The sequence below is a fragment of the Coregonus clupeaformis genome, chromosome 17 (assembly GCF_020615455.1).
Source record: "Coregonus clupeaformis isolate EN_2021a chromosome 17, ASM2061545v1, whole genome shotgun sequence".
In the NCBI taxonomy this organism is placed as follows: Eukaryota; Metazoa; Chordata; class Actinopteri; order Salmoniformes; family Salmonidae; genus Coregonus; species Coregonus clupeaformis.
This window is the reverse complement of record NC_059208.1, coordinates 2,436,498-2,459,303: the sequence shown is the minus strand read 5'-3', so window position 1 is coordinate 2,459,303 and position 22,806 is coordinate 2,436,498. Positions and strand designations below refer to the sequence as shown.

Sequence of the window (22,806 nt, the reverse complement as noted above, 5' to 3'; positions counted from 1 at the left end):
ACAAAAGGTCTAGTGATGATTTTGGATCTCTGCTCAAACCATGATCTGTTACTTCCTGATATGTAACCCACAGATGCTCATTGTTGGATTCTTGTAAAGGTGACTACAGTAGACCTGAGACCCCCATAATGCGAGTGGTATCCCATCTCAGGCAGCAGCATCCTTCTGGATGATCCATAGCAGCAAAGTGGAAGTCAAACACTCAGGCACAGATTCTCACTCACTTACCCATACATATATATATATACATACATACGGTGCATTCGGAAAGTATTCAGACCTCTTTTTTCCACATTTTGATACGTTACAGCCTTATTCTAAAATGGATAAAATTGATTTTCTTCCTCATCAATTTACACACAATACCCCATAATGACAAAGAAAAAACAGGTTTGAATTTTTTGATAATGTATTAGCAATAAAAAACGGTTATCACATTTACATAAGTATTCAGACTCTTTACTCAGTACTCTGTTGAAGCACCTTTGGCAGCGATTACAGCCTTGAGTCTTCTTGGGTATGACGCTACAAGCTTGGCACACCTGCATTTGGGGAGTTTCTCCAATTTACTCTGCAGATCCTCTCAAGCTGTGTCAGGTTGGATGGCGAGCGTCGCTGCATATATATTTTTAGGTCTCTCCAGAGATGTTAGACCGGGTTCAAGACTGGGCTCTGGCTGGGCCACTCAAGGAGATTCAGAGACTTCTCCCGAAGCCATTCCTGCGTTATCTTGGCTGTGTTCTTAGGGTCGTTGTCCTGTTGGAAGAACCTTCACCCCAGTCTGAGGTCCTGAGTGCTCTGGAGCAGGTTTTCATCAAGGATCTCTCTGTACTTTGCTCTGTTCATCTTTCCCTCGATCCTGACTAGTCTCCCAGTCCCTGCCACTGAAAAACATCCCCACAGCATGATGCTGCCACCACCATGCTTCACCGTAGGGATGATGCCAGGTTTCCTCCAGATATGACGCTTGGCATTCAGGCCAAAGAGGTCAATCTTGGTTTCATCAGACCAGAGATTCTTGTTTTTCATGGTCTGAGAGTCCTTTAGGTGCCTTTTGGCAAACTCCAAGCGGGCTGTCATGTACCTTTTACTGAGGAGTGGCTTCCGTCTGGCCACCACCATAAAGTCCTGATTGGTGGAGTGCTGCAGAGATTGTTGTCCTTCTGGAAGGTTCTCCCATCTCCACAGAGGAACTCCGGAGCTCTGTCAGTGACCATCGGGTTCTTGGCCTCCCTGACCAAGGCCCTTCTCCCCCGATTGCTCAGTTTGGCCGGACGGCCAGCTCTAGAAAGAGTCTTGGTGGTTCCAAACTTCTTCCATTTAAGAATGATGGAGGCCACTGTGTTCTTGGGGACCTTAAATGCTGCAGAAACTTTTTGGTACCCTTCCCCAGATCTGTGCCTCGACACAATCCTGTCATGGAGCTCTGCGGACAATTCCTTCGACCACATTGCTTGGTTTTTGCTCTGACATACACTTTCAACTGTGGGACCTTATATAGACAGGTGTGTGCCTTTCCAAATCATGTCCAATCAATTGAATTTACCACAGGTGGACTCCAATCAAGTTGTAGAAACTTCTCAAGGATGATCAATGGAAACAGAATGCACCTGAGCCCAGTTTCGAGTCTCATCGCAAGGAGTCTGAATACTTATGTAAATAACGTATTTCTGTTTTTTATTTTTAACAAATTAGCAAAAATGTCTAAAAGCCTGTTTTCGCTTTGTCATTTATGGGTTATTGTGTGTAGATTGAGGATAATTTACAAAAAATCAATTTTATAATAAGGCTGTAACGTAGCAAAATGTGGAAATAGTGAAGGGGTCTGAATACTTTCCGAATGCACTGTATATACAGTACCAATCAAAAGTTTGAACACCTACTCATTCAAGGGTTTTTCTTTACTTTTACTATTTTCTACGTTGTAGAATAATAGTGAAGACATCAAAACTATGAAATAACACATATGGAATCATATAGTAACCAAAAAAGTGTTAAACAAATCAAAATATATTTGAGATTCTTCAAATGGCCACCGATGAGGTAGTCACCTGGAATGCATTTCAATTAACAGGTGTGCCTTCTTAATGATTAATTGGTGGAATTTATTTCATTCTTAATGCATTTCTGCCAATCAGTTGTGTTGTGACAAGGTAGGGGGGTATACAGAAGATGGCCCTATTTGGTAAAAGACCAAGTCCATATTATACAAATAAAGCAAACTGGATGGAATATGGGGAAAAATGCACAAAATTATTTTTTAATCTTCAACATTGGAATGCTACCAAAAATAACTTAATGAAACTGGTTACAATTGACGGAGTCACCCATGATTCACCAAATGATATTTTGAAGGAGGAAACAAAGTACTTTAAGCATAAGTTTTATTTTCAGTCGCCTCTAACTGAAGCTAATTGTAGAGATTTTTTTTCTATTGATAATGTCAAATTAACAGCCATACAGAAAGACTCATGTGAAGGTGAAATTACAGAGGAGGAACTTCTGGATGCAATTAAAGACTTTAAGTCTGGGAAAACTCCAGGGTTGGATGGCATACCAGTTGAGGTATACCAAACCTTTTTTGATATACTAAGAGGACCGTTATTAGCATGTTTTAACCACTCCTATGTAAATGGTAGATTATCTGACACTCAAGAAGAAGGTCTGATCTCATTATTACTGAAACAGGATACAAGTGGAAAATATAAAGATCCAGTCCATTTACAAAATTGGAGGCCCCTTACACTTCAGTGTTGTGATGCAAAAATTCTAGCAAAATGTATAGCGCATAGAATTAAAAAGGTATTGTCGGATATTATTCATTCTAATCAGACAGGTTTTTTACATGGAAGATACATTGGAGATAATATAAGGCAAGTATTGGAAACAATAGAACACTATGGAAAATACGGGAAACCAGGCCTGCTATTCATAGCAGACTTCGAAGAGGCATTTGATAAAGTACGACTGGGGTTTATATATAAATGCCTGGAGCATTTCAATTTTGGAGAATCTCTTATAAAATGGGTTAAAATCATGTATAGTAACCCTAGGTGTAAAATAGTAAATAATGGCTATTTCTCAAAGTTTTAAACTGTCAAGAGGAGTAAAACAAGGTTGTCCACTATCGGCATATCTATTTATTGTGGCCATCGAGATGTTAGCTATTAAAATCAGATCCAATAATAATATCAGAGGATTAGAAATCCAGGGCTTAAAAACAAAGGTGTCATTGTACGCTGATGATTCATGTTTTCTTTTAAATCCACAACTAGAATCCCTCCACAGCCTCATAGAGGATCTAGATACGTTTTCTAACCTCTGGATTACAACCAAATTATGACAAATGTACTATATTACGTATTGGATCACTAAAAAATACAATTTATACATTACCATGTAGTTTACCAATAAAATGGTCTGATGGTGATGTGGATATACTCGGAATACATATCCCAAAGGAAATAAATGATCTCACTTCAATACATTTTTATAGAAAGTTAGCAAAAATAGATAAGATCTTACTACCATGGAAAGGAAAATACCTGTCAATTTGTGGAAAAATCACCCTGATTAACTCTTTAGTATTATCCCAGTTTACCTATTTGCTTATGGTCTTGCCTACGCCTAGCGAACTGTTTTTTAAATTATATGAGAAAAGAATATTCAATTTTATTTGGAACGGCAAGCCAGACAAAATTAAAAGGGCATATTTATATAATGAATATGAATTCGGAGGTCAGAAATTATTAAATATTAAAGCATTAGACCTATCACTAAAAGCTTCAGTCATACAAAAGTTATACTTAAATCCGAACTGGTTCTCAAGCAAATTAGTAAGATTGTCTCACCCAATGTTCAAGAAAGGCCTTTTTCCCTTTATTCAGATTACAACAACTCATTTTCAGTTATTTGAAAAGGAAATAATCTCCCAAATATCACTATTTCTAAAACAAGCCATAGAAAGGTGGTTGCAATTTCAATTTAATCCTCCAGAAACGACAGAACAAATAATGCAACAAATATTGTGGTTAAATTCAAATATACTAATTGACAAAAAACCTTTATTTTTTGACAGAATGTTTAAAAAGGTATAATCTTCGTAAATGATATCATCGGTAGGACTGGTGGAGGTATGTCGCACATGCAGCTAACAAAAACATATGGAAATGTCTGCTCTACCCAATGTTACAACCAAATAATTGCAGCCTTACCGCAAAAGTGGAAGAGGAAAGTGGAAGGGGGAGAAAGTAAGGAACTTGTCTGTCGGCCTTGCATTAAAGAACATCATTGGTTAAGGAAAACTGTGATAAATAAAAAAGTATATCAGTTTCACTTAAGGACCAAAGGATTGACAGCCGTCCCATTTAGATTGCAAAATAGTTGGGAAGAGATTTTTGACGTACCGATCCCATGGCATAGTGTTTATGAACTGCACGCAAAACGACACCGGATTCAAAAATTAGAATCTTTCAATTTAAATTATTATATAAAATTCTTGCTACCAATAGAATGTTATTTATATGGGGGATACAATCTTCCCAGCTCTGCATATTTTGCTGTGAAGAGACAGAATCATTAGATCATTTGTTTTGGTTCTGTCCATTTGTAGCTTGTTTTTGGACACAGGACCAGGAATGGCTAAAGGATTGCAATATTTACCTCGAGCCAACCTTGCAGATAGCATTACTGGGTGATCTGAAAAGTCATAGTCAATCGATCAATAATATAATAATAATACTTTTAGAAAAATATTTAAAAAAAAAAATATTTTTAATTCACAATCTGTAGAAGCAATGAGAATAGAAAGGTTCAGAACTTTTGTAAAACATCACAGTACGGTTGAAATATATATGGCAAATAGAAATCCTATATGGATGGTGTTAACAGATAGATGGGAGGTATTGAATGGAGTTGAAGGATGGGACTAATAACAAATAACAACAAATAATAACAAAGATGGCTAATAATGTAAGCATACTGTGTCCATAATAAGTATATAGGTTGTATGTTGGGAGCTTTTGGGAAAGAGCACAGTTAGAAAGATATGGCATATAGAAGCAAACCGGATGGACATCATGAAAATGATCGGAGAGGTTGAGAGTAGAAGTTCAGGAGCATAAGGTGTAGATGGTGGGTGTAGGCCGGGAGTGGAGGCCTGGGCGTTGTTGTTCACTAGTTTACTCTAAGTAGGGAAAGGATGGCGGGCTTGAAAAGTAATAAAGGGGAGTATATATATAAAAAACATGGGGGATTGGAAGTGATGCAGACAATTACATTGATAGAAGTTACAATCTATCTGCAATATTAAGCTGATCCACCCCCCCCCCCCCCCCAAATAAATAAATAAATATCCATACTATGGCAAGAACAGCTCAAATAAGCAAAGACAAATTACAGTGCATCATTACTTTAAGACATGACGGTCAGTCAATACGGAAAATGTCAAGAAATTTGAAACTGGCTCTCATGAAGACCGCCACATGAATGGAAGACCCAGAGTTACCTCTGCTTATAGTTACCAGCCTCAGAAATTGCAGCCCAAATAAATGCATCACAGAGTTCAAGTCACAGATACATCTCAACATCAACTGTTCAGAAGGGACTGTGTGAATCAGGCCTTCATGGTCGAATTGCTACTACCACTACTAAAACACACCAATAAGAAGAAGAGACCTGCTTGGGCCAAGAAACATGAGTAATGGACATTAGACCGGTGGAAATTTGTCCTTTGGTCTGGTCCAAATTTGAGATTTTTGGTTCCAACCGCTGTGTCTTTGTGAGACCCGGTGTGGGTGAACGGATGATCTCTGCATGTGTAGTTCCCACCGTAAAGCATGGCGTAGGAGGTGTTATGATGTGGGGGTGCTTTGCTGGTGACACTGTCTGTGATTAATTTAGAATTCAAGGCACACTTAACCAGCATGGCTACCACAGCATTCTGCAGCGACATGCCATCCCGTCTGGTTTGGGCTTAGTGGGACTATCATTTGTTTTTCAACAGGACAATGACCCAACCCACCTCCAGGCTGTGTAAGGGCTATTTGACCAAGAAGGAGAGTGATGGAGTGCTGCATCAGATGACCTGGCCTCCACAATCCCCCGATGTCAACCCAATTGAGATGCTTTGGGATTAGTCGGACAGCAGAGTGAAGGAAAAGCAGCCAACAAGTGCTCAGCATATGTGGGAACTCCTTCAAGACTGTTGAAAAAGCATTCCAGGTGAAGCTGGTTGAGAGAATTCCAAGAGTGTGCAAAGCTGTCATCAAGGCAAAGGGTGGCTATTTGAAGAATCTCAAATATAAAATATATTTTGATTTGTTTAACACTTTTTTGGTAACTACATGATTCCATGTGTTTTATTTAATCGTTTTGATGTGTTCACTATTATTCTACAATGTAAAAATAAAGAAAAACCCATGATTGAGTAGGTGTGTCCAAACCTTGACTGGTAGTGTATACATACACACACAGACTGGTGTTTTGCTCTCAATTTTTCCATCGGCACCAGGGTCCATACGATTGGGGGTTTTCAGGACATGGCTGTGACACGTCACACGTCACTGGCTCATTATCCCAACTCTGCTATGGAACGGAAACAACTAAACACAACACCGCTGAGGTTTCACACCTTCTCTCTCTCTCTCTCTCTCTCTCTCTCTCTCTCTCTCTCTCTCTCTCTCTCTCTCTCTCTCTCTCTCTCTCTCTCTCTCTCTCTCTCTCTCTCTCTCTCTCTCTCTCTCTCTCTCTCTCTCTCTCTCTCTCTCTCTCTCTCTCTCTCTCTCTCTCTCTCTCGGTGAGGAATATCCTGTTCTAATGTTTCTCATTAAAACTGTCAGCGTCCCATCTCAGCCCTTCTGTCGATAGCAGACTGGTGAAAACACTGCCTGATATATCTAAAGTAGCTCCCCATTATAGGGAGCGGGAGCCCTAGTTAGTTACCAGACCCTCTAGGCGCTTTGGCGATGAAATTTCACTTCCTTATGTTATGAAATACATTTCACCAAGACAAATATGATTATTCATGTTCTGAATCGTTCATTAACATTATATCCAAAAAGTCAGATTTTGTAACCCAATACATCCGATAATAAGCATCGAGCTTTGTTGACATAGCGGGCCAGATTTCTCATAACAACTTTTGGCACCCCACTGGAGTGGCTGGTGTTGAGAAAAGAACTGGGGCTGGATTTGACATTTTGTGGTCTTCGAAGTGTACGCCAACTTATTTTCCATACGTGTGTGTAAGTGAATGCGAACATATGTGTATGCATGTGTGAGAAAGAGAGGGGAAACGTTATATTCACGAGGGAGAGCGGCCTGTATTGTAGATCTTCTACTGACCCATTGAGTCCTTTCAGATCACCCAGTAAGCCTCATGAGTGTGGAGCCAACCCCCAAAGTGCCAGGGAGTCTTTCTCTCCATCTCTCTCTCGCTTTCCCCCACCCTCTCTCCTTTGCTCCCTCTCTCTGCCCCTCTCTATCGCTCTCTCGCTTTCTCTCTCTTTCTCTTGCTTGTTTGGCTACGTGGCAGCACCAGAGACAGGGAGAAAGGGAGGTGGTGAGGGTTTATATAACAGGCGTACTGGATGAGCTAGCCGGGTAGGCGAGTGGACCGTGAATGGCTGAATCCTGTCTTGGCTCATGTTGTCTCATGCGGTCAGCCAGCAGTGGCCTGCCTGGTTGCTTCTGGTGCCAGTTTCTTTGAACTGCAGAATAACAGAGCCTCTCCCTGGACTTTGGATTCTCTGGACTCTCTGTCTCCTCATCCCCTTCCTGTGATAACTGGGAGCCCAGACCCTTCTGTTGGACACACACACACACACACACACACACTGGAGGACCCCTCCCCAGCCCTGCTCCAGCCCCACTGTTTTCACAACGTCTAGACAAACATGCCACAATTGATCAAACAAAAGGATGATGTGGTGCGCCGTTGGACAATAAGGAAGTCATGTCTTTCTCCTCTCTTAATCGGAGCTAAACAGCACTATTCTTTGCCATAACTTCTGTAGCATTGCATAATCTTGATTTCTTCTGTATGTGTGTCAGGTGTTTGGAAACATATTTGAATGAGATGTGTGAGTCAGACTCTCCCCCAGCTGTTGGATTGTGGTAAACCCAATCAGGTCACAGACAACCAAGCTACTCATACTTCCTATGATTAGCATGCTTTAACTTACAATTACCTGACTTTAGAATATCAGCCGTTTCTGGAATCGTCTCAGCTCTTCCAAATGATCTTACTTTGCATTTCTCAAGCATATTTATTCCAATAAAGTATAATAGTACAGTATAATGGTCCATATGGGTTTCCAGACATGAAACTCCTTGTCATTTCAGTGGAAAAGCAAACCTATCCCTGCTCTCACTGTCCACCAATGAAGACCCAGTGGACCCCAATGACATGCAACACCTTAACCCAGATGATGTATGGTTCTGAGTGTGGTCTGAAGAACACGTGATAGTAATAGTGGGGTATAGCTGATGGCTGGCCAGGGTTTATGGTAATAGCCTTCATTCCCTGTTTGGTCAGCTGAAGGGTTCTAGTCGGAGTACTTCCCTGGGACTTAGCCTCCTTCAGACCCAGCAGAAACTCCAAGGCCACCTCCAGTGTGGTGCAACGTTAGAGTGTTCAGATAGAAATATTGCATGTAGAACAGACATGCGTCACTGTCATGTAGAATAGGGAATCATGTCAGCTCTATGGAGGACATTTCTATCTGCAAGGTTACATATTGTTGCACTTCCTGAACACCAGCCAGATCAGCTTAAAGCTAAACACAAGGCTTCAACACTACAACACCTCTCAGTTCCTTTTCAGCATCTTCAGCAGTTTCATACAGCAGTTGGTCACGTTGATCGATGAGCCACATGTGCCAAGAAGAGCCCTTTGTGGGCTGATGAGTCCAGGGTTGTACATTGTGGAGTTAATTAGTCTTTATCCACACTTTGTCCTATCGAGTGTGTGCACTTCCCTTGTGTTTTCTACCCCCTACAGCGGGAAAAGCAGCGCTCTCCGTCTCTCTGGGATGAAAAGAGAGCACTCCAGTCCCCCTTCCATAGCACTCGGAGGAGCAGCAGAGTCCAAATCTCTCTGATCACATGTTTGTGCCAGTGAGTCTATTTTCTGCCAAACATTGTCTTCCATGAAGGGCTTTTGTTTCTGTATCTAATCTCAGACTGGGGTGAGTGGGGTGTCTGGCCCAGGACTCGCTCAATGGGGGTATTTTCTCTTCGAGAAGAGGGGTCTTCGCTTCCACCGAAACAGAATGCTCAGGGTACACACAGGAAAGAGGGGGGCAATTCAGGAAATGTCATCAGCGCGAGGGGAAATTGTACATCAGGTTCAGTTTGTGCTTTTGGCTTATTTGAGCAATACTGTAAGAAAAGAAAAGGAGAAAGGAGTGGCAAAGAGAAATTATGAGCAGGGCTACAGATGTAGGATCTTAATTTGATCACCCTGTTGCAGGATAGCTTTCCTGCAATGCTGGACATTTTAAACGTTTAGGTTTAAAAAGGCTTCTGATGTTTTCACTTTGAATTTCAGGCTTGATTTCCCCTTATGAAAAATATATCAACTCCTACAAAAATGTTGATTAATTATAATCCACATAATAATTCACATTTCCTGTTGCTGCAGGATTATTTTCCTGATGTAGCAAACTGTCTCAAATTAAGATCCTACATCTGTATTGTAATGATAAGGATCAGGGTAGGAACGGTCAAACAGTGAGACTAAAGTCTATCACGCTCCTCTTTGCAGTGCAAGCCCTGAACCTCTCTCTGTATTTGGGTTTGTGAGAGATGTGAGATTACATGGTTGGGGCATGAGAAGGGCCAGTCAAACATCTGAAACTCTACCTCCAGAATGAAGAACCCAAACAACTCTGCCTTTGAACTCTCTGGAACACACGGAAGGATTTTTATCAGTTTGAAAAGAACGTACTTTTATCTTCCATGCTTTCACCATCTGGTCTACTAATTACCCGTTTCCTTGTGGACTGTGTGTTCTTGGGGTAGGCTTGGCCGTGGAAGTGTGGCCTGAGCTGGAGGGTGGCATTGCCCCATGGGCAGATTACAGGTCTGCTTGGTTACCACTAGCTCCTGGAACATGGATCTGCGGGCGGCATGTGTTGGCACAGGGCGCTGGCACCTTTTAGATGTGGTACGGCACATGTGGAAGCATTCTAGTCCGCCCAGCCCAACCCTGCCCAGCCCTCGACTCCCTAAGGGAAAGCGAAAAGCTTTGCAACAATAAAACTTCAAAACTATAGGGCAAGCAAACAAAAACACAAAAGCTGTGTGTACGCGTGTCCACTTGAGTGTGTAAACCTATACAGTGGGGAAAAAAAGTATTTAGTCAGCCACCAATTGTGCAAGTTCTCCCACTTAAAAAGATGAGAGAGGCCTGTAATTTTCATCATAGGTACACGTCAACTATGACAGACAAATTTAGATTTTTTTTCTCCAGAAAATCACTTTGTAGGATTTTTTATGAATTTATTTGCAAATTATGGTGGAAAATAAGTATTTGGTCAATAACAAAAGTTTCTCAATACTTTGTTATATACCCTTTGTTGGCAATGACACAGGTCAAACGTTTTCTGTAAGTCTTCACAAGGTTTTCACACACTGTTGCTGGTATTTCAGCAGGACAATGACCCTAAGCATACTGCTAAATCAACACTTGAGTGGTTTAACAGGAAACATTTAAATGTCTTGGAATGGCCTAGTCAAAGCCCAGACTTCAATCCAATTGAGAATCTGTGGTATGACATAAATGATCAAATGATCAAATGATACAAACCCCCCAAAAATCAATTTTAATTCCAGGTTGTAAGGCAACAAAATAGGAAAAATGCCAAGGGGGGTGAATACTTTTGCAAGCCACTGTAATATCTCCCGAGTGGCACAGTGGTCTAAGGCACTCTATCGCAGTGCTAGCTGTGCCACTAGAGATCCTGGTTCGAGTCCAGGCTCTGTCGCAGCCGGCCGCGACCGGGAGACCCATGGGCGGCGCACAATTGGTCCAGCGTCGTCCAAGGTAGGGGAGGGTTTGGCCGGCAGGGATGTGGGTTTGTTTCCCACGGGGGGCCAGTATGACCAAAAACAAACAAAAAAACATGTATGCACTCACTAACTGTAAGTCGCTCTGGATAAGAGCGTCTGCTAAATGACTAAAATGTAAATGTATGTATTTTGGCCCATTCCTCCATGCAGATCTCCTCTAGAGCAGTGATGTTTTGGGGCTGTCGCTGGGCAACACGGACTTTCAACTCCCTCCAAAGATTTTCTATGGGGTTGAGATCTGGAGACTGGCTAGGCCACTCCAGGACCTTGAAATGCTTCTTACGAAGCCACTCCTTCGTTGCCCGGGCGGTGTGTTTGGGATCATTGTCATGCTGAAAGACCCAGCCACGTTTCATCTTCAATGCCCTTGCTGATGGAAGGAGGTTTTCACTCAAAATCTCACGATACATGGCCCCATTCATTCTTTCCTTTACACGGATCAGTCGTCCTGGTCCCATTGCAGAAAAACAGCCCCAAAGCATGATGTTTCCACCCCCATGCTTCACAGTAGGTATGGTGTTCTTTGGATGCAACTCAGCATTCTTTGTCCTCCAAACACGACGAGTTGAGTTTTTACCAAAAAGTTATATTTTGGTTTCATCTGACCAAATGACATTCTCCCAATCCTCTTCTCGATCATCCAAATGCACTCTAGCAAACTTCAGACGGGCCTGGACATGTACTGGCTTAAGCAGGGGGACACGTCTGGCACTGCAGGATTTGAGTCCCTGGTGGCGTAGTGTGTTACTGATGGTAGGCTTTGTTACTTTGGTCCCAGCTCTCTGCAGGTCATTCACTAGGTCCCCCCGTGTGGTTCTGGGATTTTTGCTCACCGTTCTTGTGATCATTTTGACCCCACGGGGTGAGATCTTGCGTGGAGCCCCAGATCGAGGGAGATTATCAGTGGTCTTGTATGTCTTCCATTTCCTAATAATTGCTCCCACAGTTGATTTCTTCAAACCAAGCTGCTTACCTATTGCAGATTCAGTCTTCCCAGCCTGGTGCAGGTCTACAATTTTGTTTCTGGTGTCCTTTGACAGCTCTTTGGTCTTGGCCATAGTGGAGTTTGGAGTGTGACTGTTTGAGGTTGTGGACAGGTGTCTTTTATACTGATAACAAGTTCAAACAGGTGCCATTAATACAGGTAACGAGTGGAGGACAGAGGAGCCTCTTAAAGAAGAAGTTACAGGTCTGTGAGAGCCAGAAATCTTGCTTGTTTGTAGGTGACCAAATACTTATTTTCCACCATAATTTGCAAATAAATTCATTAAAAATCCTACAATGTGATTTTCTGGATTTTTTTTCCTCAATTTGTCTGTCATAGTTGACGTGTACCTATGATGAAAATTACAGGCCTCTCTCATCTTTTTAAGTGGGAGAACTTGCACAATTGGTGGCTGACTAAATACTTTTTTCCCCCACTGTATATACAAAAGTATGTGGAAACTGCTTCAAATGAGTGGATTCGGCTATTTCAGCCACACCTGTTGCTGACAGGTTTATAAAATCGAGCACACAGCCATGCGATCTCCATAGACAAACATTGGCAGTAGAATGGCCTTACTGAAGAGCTCAGTGACTTTCAACGTGGCACCTTCATAGGATGCCACCTTTCCAACAAGTCAGTTCGTCAAATTTCTGCCCTGCTAGTGCTGCCCCGGTCAACTGTAAGTGCTGTTATTGTGAAGTGGAAACGTCTAGGAGCAACAACGGCTCACCCGCGAAGTGTTAGGCCACACAAGCCCATAGAACAGGAGTGCCGAGTGCCAAAGCACGTATCTTGTAAAAAATAGTCTGTCCTCGGTTGCAACACTCACTACCGAGTTCCAAACTGCCTCTGGAAGCAACGTTAGCACAAGAACTGTTCGTCGTGAACTTCATGAAATGGGTTTCCATGGCCGAGCAGTCGCACACAAGCCTAAGATCACCATGCGCAATGCCAAGCGTCGGCTGGAGTGGTGTAAAGCTCGCCGCCATTGGACTCTGGAGCAGTGGAAACGCTATCTCTGGAGTGATGAATCACGCTTCACCATCTGGCAGTCTGACAGAGGAATCTGGGTTTGGCGGATGCCAGGAGAACGCTACCTAACCGAATGCATAGTCCCAACTGTAAAGTTTGGTGGATGAGTAATAATGGTCTGGAGCTGTTTTTCATTGTTCGGGCTAGGCCCCTTAGTTCCAGTGAAGGGAAATCTTAACACTACAGCATATAATGACATTCTAAACGATTCTGTGCTTCCAACTGTGGCAACAGTTTGGGGAAGGCCCTTTCCTGTTTCAGCATGACAATGCCACCATGCACAAAGCGAGGTCCATACAGAAATGGTTTGTTGAGATCGGTGTGGAAGAACTTGACTAGCCTGCACAGAGCCCTGACCTCAACCCCATTGAACACCTTTTGGATGAATTGGAACGCCGACTGCGAGCCAGGCCTAATCGCCCAACATCAGTGCCCGACCTCACTAATGCTCTTGTGACTGAATGGAAGCAAGTCCCCGCAGCAATGTTCCAACATCTAGTGGAATGCCTTCCCAGAAGAGTGGAGGCTGATTTTGGAATGAGATGTTCATCGAGCAGGTGTCCACATACTTTTGGTCATGTAGTGTATGTGTCTGTTTGGTCAAGAATGCATCTTTACTTGTGTTTGAGTGAGTGCAAACATTCACCAACAATGAACGGAGGAATCCATTCCATTGATTCATGGAAAGTGGAAACATTATTATTATTATTATTATTATTATTATAATTATTATTATTAATCCGTTTTCTATTTTCTCTCACGATGTTCCAATTGTTTCTTTTCCTTTCAAGAGCCTGGGCTTACCAGAACTCAACCGCAGTCACAGACTGACTGAAACGGCAAAGAGTGTTTGACAACTTTGTTTCTCAAAGAACTAATCCCTGCTCAGTGACCCTGCCTGGAGCTGCAGACCATGTTTATCTAATATTTCTTGCCATCCAAGCATACAGTGGAAAAGCAGGAAAGCAGTGCCCTACCCCTCTCCTCATTCTCCTTCTCTCCTCCCCCCTTCCACGCCACCAACCCAGCCATCCATGTCCCCAATTGGAAGGTGGTTCCATAGTTCCATACCCAGTGGCTCGCCCTGTCGACCCATTCTCCCTGATCCATTGTCGGGGACGTTAATTGCTCATTTGGGCTGGGTTCCATGGAGGGTCTCCATTTCACGTATGACACTGGGAGCCTTTGAGCGACCACAGAGCTGTGCGAGTAATTATTCTTAATGAGACGGAGTCCATGGGTCATCTCACTCAGACAGGCCCTGACATTTAGCTCTGACACAGACAAGCCCCTAACTGTCTCAGTGCTGCTACTGTGTGGGACACTGTTTGTTTTCATGCTTGTCCAAATGCACACAATTATTCAAGAGAACAAGTGTGTGCGTGGGTGGGTGCGTTCGGGCGTGTGTGGCTGCTTGTGTGCGTACCTCAGGGGTGTCAAACTCATTCCATGGAGGGCCTAGTGTCTGCTGGTTTTTGTTTTTTCCTTTCAATTAAGACCTAGACAACCAAGTGAGGGGAGTTCCTTACTAATTAGTGACCTTAATTCATCAATCAAGTACAAGGGAGGAGTGAAAACCCGCAGATACTCGGCCCTCCGTGGAATTATATTGACCAGATACTCAAGTGGCTGCGCTAACAATAAAACAAAATGTCTTCAAAAATGGAAGGCAGTCATGAGCGTGAACAACAGGCATAACTCTGATATAAAGTATTTTTCTCAGTTGCTGGGATGTAACGTGTCCTACTTATATCATTACACTTGTAACAACCTAAGCATTACAAAACTTTTATTTGATCAAATAAGCCACACGTAGCAAATAAGCCATTCCATTTTTGTTAATCAAATTCCACACTCTCATTGACCATATAAAAAAATGAAAAAATGCCACCTGCTGGAGAAGACAGATTTTGGGTCCAGTTATCCCTCTCGTGTCGCCTCTTCCTCTCTGGTTTGACACATGTGGTGTATGCACTCACACATCTGAGGCTTGATCTCATATAATAATGTCACCACATTATATGTAGCTCGATTCATGTATTTTAAAAATGTTCCTTCATTTCCAGAGCTTCTAGTCTAGTCTCCAATATGTCTCATGGTCAGTTGTATGAGCCAGCTAAACAGAGCTGTATAATGGCCCAGTGCAGTCCAAAGCCTCTAAGGAGACACTGCTTATGATGTCAACCACTGGCTCTTAGCAAAATAGAATGTATCTTTTGATTATGAGGAAGGTAGTAATTCCGAGCTGGCAGGATTGAGTGTCTGCTCCTCAGGTCATTTAAGTACAGACTCAGTCAAGCCTTGAGAAAGAACAGGCACAAAGATGGAACAGAACTTTACTGAAATAACAAACTATGTTCTTACACAGCAGAACAAAATAACATTTTACCTAATCATCATTGAAGTCGCATTCAGGGCGGTGTGTGTTTTAGTTCTAACACAAGGGACAAGTGTCAGTGCTGTATAGGAACTACTACAATTCAATGGCTCAGACACGAGACGTATGTGGCAGTATCTACAGACAATCACAGACTACAAAAGGAAAACCAGCCACGTCGCCGACACCGACGTCTCGCTTCCGGACAAGCTAAACACCTTCTTCGCACTCTTTGAGGAAAACACAGTGCCACCAACGCGGCCCACTACCAAGGACTGTGGGCTCTCCTTCTCCGTGGCCGACGTGAGTAAGACATTTAAACATGTTAACCCTCGCAAGGCTGCCGGCCCAGACGGCATCCCTAGCGTCCTCAGAGCATGCGCAGACCAGCTGGCTGGTGTGTTTACAGACATATTAAATCTCTCCCTATCCCAGTCTGCTGTCCCAACATGCTTCAATATGGCCACCATTCTTCCTGTACCCAAGAAAGCAAAGGTAACTGAACTAAATTACTATCGCCCCGTAGCACTCACCTCTGTCATCATGAAGTGCTTTGAGAGACTAGTCAAGGATCATATCACCTCTACCTTACCTGTCACCCTAGACCCACTTCAATTTGCTTACCGCCCCAATAGATCCACAGACGATGCAATCGCCATCACACTGCACTCTGCCCTATCCCATCTGGACAAGAGGAATACCTATGTAAGAATGCTGTTCATTGACTATAGCTCAGCATTCTACACCATAGTACCATCCAAGCTTATCATTAAGCTTGAGGCCTTGGGTCTGAACCCCGCCCTGTGCAACTGGGCCCTGGACTTCCTGACGGGCCGCCCCCAGGTGGTGAAGGTAGGAAACTCCACTTCGCTGATCCTCAACACTGGGGCCCCACAAGGGTGCGTGCTCAGCCCCCTCCTGTACGCCCTGTTCACCCATGACTGCGTGGCCAAGCACGCCTCCAACTCAATCATCAAGTTTGCAGACGACACAACAGTAGTAGGCTTGATTACCAACAATGACGAGACAGCCTACAGGGAGGAGGTGAGGGCTCTGGGAGTGTGGTGCCAGGAAAATAACCTCTCACTCAACGTCAACAAAACAAAGGAGATGATCGTGGACTTCAGGAAACAGCAGAGGGTGCACCCCCCTATCCACATCGACGGGACTGCAGTGGAGAAGGTGGAAAGCTTCAAGTTCTTTGGCGTACACATCACTGACAAACTGAAATGGTCCACCCACTCAGACAGTGTGGTGAAGAAGGCGCAACAGAGCCTCTTCAATCTCAGGAGGCTGAAGAAATTTGGCTTGGCACCTAAAACCCTCACAAACTTTTACAGATTGAGAACATCCTGTCGGGCTGTATCACCTACTGGTACGGCAACTGCACCGCCCGCAACCGCAGGGCTCTCCAGAGGGTGGTGCGGTCTGCCGAACGCATTACCGGGGGCAAACTACCTGCCCTCCAGGACACCTACAGCACCCGATGTCACAGGAAGGACAAAATATCATCAAGGACATCAACCACCCGAGCCACTGCCTGTTCACCCCGCTATCATCCAGAAGGCGAGGTCAGTACAGGTGTATCAAAGCTGAGACCTAGAGAATGAAAAACAGCTTTTATCTCAAGGCCATCAGACTGTTAAATAGCCATCACTAGCACATTAGAGGCTGCTGCTGCCTATTGAAATCACTGGCCACTTTAAGAAATGGAACACTAGTCACTTTAATAATGTTTACATATCTTGCATTACTGATCTCATATGTGTGTACTGTATTCTATAATATTCTACTGTATCTTAGTCCATGCCGCTCTGTCATTGCTTGTCCATGTATGTATACATTCTTAATTCCATTCCTTACTTAGATATGTATGTAATGGGTATATGTTGTGAAATTGATATTACTTGTTAGATATTACTGCACTGTCGGAGCTGGAATCACAAGCATTTCGCTACACCCGCAATAACATCTGCTAAACACGTGTATGTGAGGAATACAGTTTGATTTGATTTACAGTGGTTAAATCAAACCAAAAGTGGTTGATTGTACTGTAGGCTTGACTGTACTATAATGTACTGTCATGTTGCAGTATGGAAAACCACAAATCCACCACTAGTGTAGGCTTTGGGCTGTGAACAGACACACTGTTGGCCTGCTGACAGAAATTGACATCAGACCATGGGTCCACTGAATGTCAATAGATGACATCCAAGCTGTCAACCTCTCAGCCCAAGGGCTCCTCGATTTAGAAATGTAACAAAAAACCATTGCTGATTTGAGAAGTGAAGTGATCAGGCAAATACTTAGCCTGTTCCTCAGATGTTCTGCCAAGATGAATCTGTGTGTGTGTTGGGGGGAGTGTGTGTGTTCCTTTGTGAGTGTGTGTTTGTTTTCCTGTCTGTGATGTTGTGCACTGCGTATTCCCTCTAACCTGTGTGTGTCCCAGAGTCATTAGCCCCAAGTTCAGTTGAGACCAAACCCAATAATGTTATATATATTTTTAAAGAAAATCTGCCAATGTTTGAAAATGTGTCTGTGGTCAGTGTTGATGGTTAGTACGAAGTCAAGAACACTACATTTTATTGCACTGTATGCTTTTTTACTTCACTCTTGCTCACATTTTTACAACCTCAACCCCTCAACCAGATTTAAAAGTGCCAGTTCCTTGAAAAAAGCTGTACATTTCGGCCAAGCCCTCATGGGGTGCGTTCCAAAGCACAGAAGTTGCACCACAACTTCAATTCCATCCCAGCAGCGACAGTATCTGGTGTGTTCAGCAGACTTGTATTTTATTATGCATTGATGTAAAAATACAGCCAGAGTCTGCAACACACTGTCTCTCACAGCTACACACACTCTGATCCCTATATGGAGCGGTGGCAGCACCTCTATGGACTAGTGGAGGCTGGTGTCACTTTAAATCAGAGGTTGAGCTCATTGTAATGGCTGGAATATTATGAAATGGAAGGAGGAGGGGCAACTGTGGCAACAGCCGATTCACAGATCCAGTAGTGTTCGAGGTCATGACCCCGACGTTAAACGTGTGTGTTTATCGAGATGCCCATCTGGAGGTCAGGGTTGTGGTAAAGGTCAAAGGTTGTGGCCGTCAGACAGAGCCTGGTCTCATGGCTGCAGTGTGTATCTTCACGGGGACGGACATCACACCAGAGTGTGAGCAGACAGTGGCCCCATCAGATCAGCCAATAGGGTTAATACTTGAGGGGAACCCCCCATCCAGAGCAAACACTGGGATAGGATAGATGACGCAGTAGTCTGAGTATCATCACTCCAGGGTTTCTGAAGAGGGATGGATGGAAATGTCCCTGATTATACAAACTTAGGCTAAAAGGGCAGTCTCAGCCGGTCATGTTGAATGTAAAGTGGCTAGCAGGGTTGTAGAAGAGACATTTTAAGTAGGTAATGAGATCTATGGTTTAAACCATTCTTCCTCTAGTTACTGCTGTCTTTGGACTTGAACTGGACTTTGAACTGTTTGGAATGTAGGCCTATGTACATAGCATTCCACAGACCCTAGACTTGTACCTTAGGGCAGTCTGCTAAATGGCATATTATTATATTATTATTATATATTACACTTAGAACTATATTCTTTACACAAAGTTTGTAATGTGAAGTTTATCAATTAAAGTACAATCAAAGACAAAATACATACACTCAATGACACAGTTCATAGTCAAGACCAACAGCAGCATGATAATGTTGAGTGGTTGGGACCAGAGGGCTTACTGTATACAGTAAGGTCAGACAGTAGTCCTACAGAAGCTGGCCCACAGTGGCCTGTGGTGTTATAGTGGTTTAATGGTCTAACAGATCTCCCTACTGTGCTGTGGTGTTATGGTGGTGGTCTAACAGATGTCCCTCCTATGGTTCTGTGTGTTTTAGGGCATGGCCTTCTCCCTGGAGGAACGTCTCCAGCTGGGGATCCACGGCCTGCTGCCTCCCTGCTTCCTCAGCCAAGACGTACAGCTCCTCCGGGTCCTCAAGAACTACGAGATGAAGAGGGACGACTTGGACAGGTGAGACTGAGATCTACCCTGTGCGTCTATCTGTCTGCTTGTGTGTGTGTGTGTGTGTGTGTGCATGCATGTGTGTGAAGGGAGAGCCCAGCCGCATGGACGCGAGAGAGAAAGATCACACATCTGGAAGCCTTCAAAGAGACTGAGATTTAAGGGAAGGATTAGTGACTACTCCTCTGAGCTCTTTATTCAACCCACCCTAGCACCCTACTGGTTTCTGAACAAACCGCTACTCCTTTTCCCCCATTTTTTTCTCAATTTCTATTGCTTCATTCTTTCTTGTCTTCCTCTTACTTCTTCCCAGCATTTTACAATATTCTTTGAGACATAAAATAAATGCTGATTTCATCTCCCTACTGCAGCTGATTAGGGTCGCAAAGGTTTAGTATTATGTAATGCCGCGTTACTTATGTCCCAGGCTGATTTCTTTGATCTTCGGCAGCTCGGTCATAGATACCACATGCCTGTAGTTAGTCATGCAGAGTGAATTTAACATTTTGAATCATGGGGGTGGGTGTACCATATTCTCTATGTGTTGATCCCTCTGTTTTAAAGGAAAATACCAACCAAAAACTGTTTCATCAGTCCATTGTTGACATAGTCCCAAAATATTTTCAAGATATGTAACTTTCAAAATACAGAAATCATCTCCGTATGACGCTTTTTGCATCCTATGATGCAGAACACAGCTTCATATGATGCACAATGCATCATATGAGGATGATTTCTTTATTTTGAAAGTTACATAGACTACTAATGCGCTTGTGGCTGAATGGAAGCAAGTCCCCACAGCAATGTTCCAACATCTAGTGGAAAGCCTTCCCAGAAGAGTGGAGGCTGTTATAGCAGCAAAGGCGGGGACCAACTCCATATTAAATGCCCCTGATATTTGGAATCAGATGTTCGACGAGCAGGTGTCCACATACTTTTGACATGGTAGTCTATGTAACTTTCAAAATACAGAAATCATCTCCGTATGACGCTTTTTGCATCCTATGACGCAGAACATAGCTTCATAAGATGCAAAATGCATCATATGAGGATGATTTCTTTATTTTGAAAGTTACATAGACTACCATGTCAAAAGTATATGGACACCTGCTCGTCGAACATCTGATTCCAAAAATCAGGGGCATTTAATATGGAGTTGGTCCCCCCCTTTGCTGCTATAACAGCCTCCACTCTTCTGGGAAGGCTTCTGGGAAGGCTTTCCACTAGATGTTGGAACATTGCTGTGGGGACTTGCTTCCATTCAGCCACAAGAGCATTAGTGAGGTAAGGCACTGATGGAGGGCTATTAGGCCTGGCTGGCAATTGGCGTTCCAATTCATACAAAAGGTGTTCAATGGTGCTCTGTGCAGGCCAACACCGATCTCGACAAGCCATTTCTGTATAGACCTTGCTTTGTGCACGGGGGCATTGTCATGCTGAAACAGGAAAGGGCCTTCCCCAAACTGTTGCCACAAAGTTGGAAGCACAGAACCGTCTAGAATGTCATTGTATGCTGTAGCGTTAAGATTTCCCTTCATTGGAACTAAGGGGCCTAGCCTAAACCATGGAAAACAGCCCCAGATCATTATTCCTCCTCCACCAAACTTTACAATTGGCACTATGTATTCGGGCAGGTAGCGTTCTCCTGGCATCCGCTAAACCCAGATTCGTCCGCCGGACTGCCAGATGGTGAAGCGTGATTCATCTCTCCAGAGAACTCGTTTCCACTGCTCCAGAGTCCAATGGCGGCGAGCTTTACCCCATTCCAGCCGACACCATACGCAATGCCAAGCGATCTTAGGCTTGTGTGAAGCTGCTCGTGCCATGGAAACCCATCATCATGAAGCTCCCGACGAACAGTTATTGTGCTGACGTTGGTCCCATGTGGCTCAGTTGGTAGAGCATAGTGCTTGCAACGCCAGGGTTGTGAGTTTGATTCCCACGGGGGACCAGTACGAGAAAAAAAAAAGGAAAAAAAATGTATGCATCTGTTAAATGACTAAAATGTAAAAATGCTTCCAGAGGAAAGGTGGCATCCTATGAAGGTGCCACGTTGAAAGTCACAGAGCTCTTCAGTACGGGCCATTCTACTGCCAATGTTTGTCTATGGATATTGCATGTCTTTATGCTCGATTTTATACACCTGTTTGTGGCTGAAATAGCCGAATCCTCTAACTTGTTTGCTGACGAGCAAAACATCAAATAAGTACATCTCTCTGTCAGACACTACAAGGCTTCAAGTAATTGTAATCCCAAGGTTGTATGAATTGTGTCTCTATTTCCATAGTGCCAGGACAGCAGGTCTGCCTCAGTAACCATGGTATCTGCTGTTTTCATTTGTGGCCTGTGGATCTGTAGTGAGAGGACTGGTTGGGTTTGTTAATGGGGCAGAGAGAGACAGGATTTGTGTCAATTTGTGGTCAGGAAGACCTTTTAGCCCACTATTTTTCCAGTGTGGTGGTATGATGACTATGAGGTAGTGTTGCTATACTGTACCACCCCAATCCTCCAAAACAGCAATTAGGCGTGTTTTATTCCCTTTCCCATGCCCTTTCAATGTCATCAACAATTTGTCTCATAGTCTGGCGATGCCTTCCAGTCCACTCAGGGCATTGGACCAGTTTATTAGAGCTGGTATTCGCCCTGCCTGTCCTCATGCCTCTGGCCATAGTATTTCCATTGCAGTCTGGGCCTTACTTATTTCTCAAGCCTTCTGTGGTATTTACTGGACCCGACCTTGTCACTTTATTTTTACATGACTTTTGCTCAAAACTCTCACTTAACGATGTCATTCTATTCCAAGCAGCAGCTATTTACTGTTTTTACTTCTCCCCAAAGCAGGGCTTCATTCTGGTGTCTGGACATTGATAAAGCAGGCTGGACTTTGGACACCACTGGCTTTAAGCACAAACATGTCTATGATAACAGAGATGGAGGCCTAGGCTGTCTATGCATGAAGACAGTGGGAGAGATAAAGAGAAGGACACACGAATACAAAAAAATCATAGGGGTCAACTCTTAAAATGTCCATTTGTGATTTTAACCTGATGCATGTGATATGCTATCTAGCTGTTTAAAAAAAAAAACTCAGAAACCAACCGGCAAGAGTGTCTGCAAAGAATCATGAATTTGGATGGAGAAAGAAGGGGTTGGAAGAGGGAAAAGTTATTTCCCATGCCGAGTTTAAGCAGAGTTTCACACGCTTGTTAACAAAGCCCAAACACTTTATCTGAAAAAAAGGGTGTGTGTGTGTGACTGTGATATGCTTTCAGGCTGAGAGAGCCACAGCAGGCTCAAGCTGTAGG

At 43.4% G+C, this 22,806-nt stretch overlaps 1 protein-coding gene across 1 annotated transcript in view; it reads left to right on the top strand.

Moving 5' to 3' along the window:
• LOC121585885 (NADP-dependent malic enzyme, mitochondrial) overlaps window positions 1–22,806 on the top strand; it is a 40,559-nt gene that overhangs the window by 16,184 nt on the left and 1,569 nt on the right. Inside the window, exon 2 of the mRNA XM_045226018.1 lies at window positions 19,377–19,510. Within this exon, the coding sequence (XP_045081953.1) occupies window positions 19,377–19,510 (134 nt within the window). The remainder of the gene's footprint in view (window positions 1–19,376; window positions 19,511–22,806) is intronic.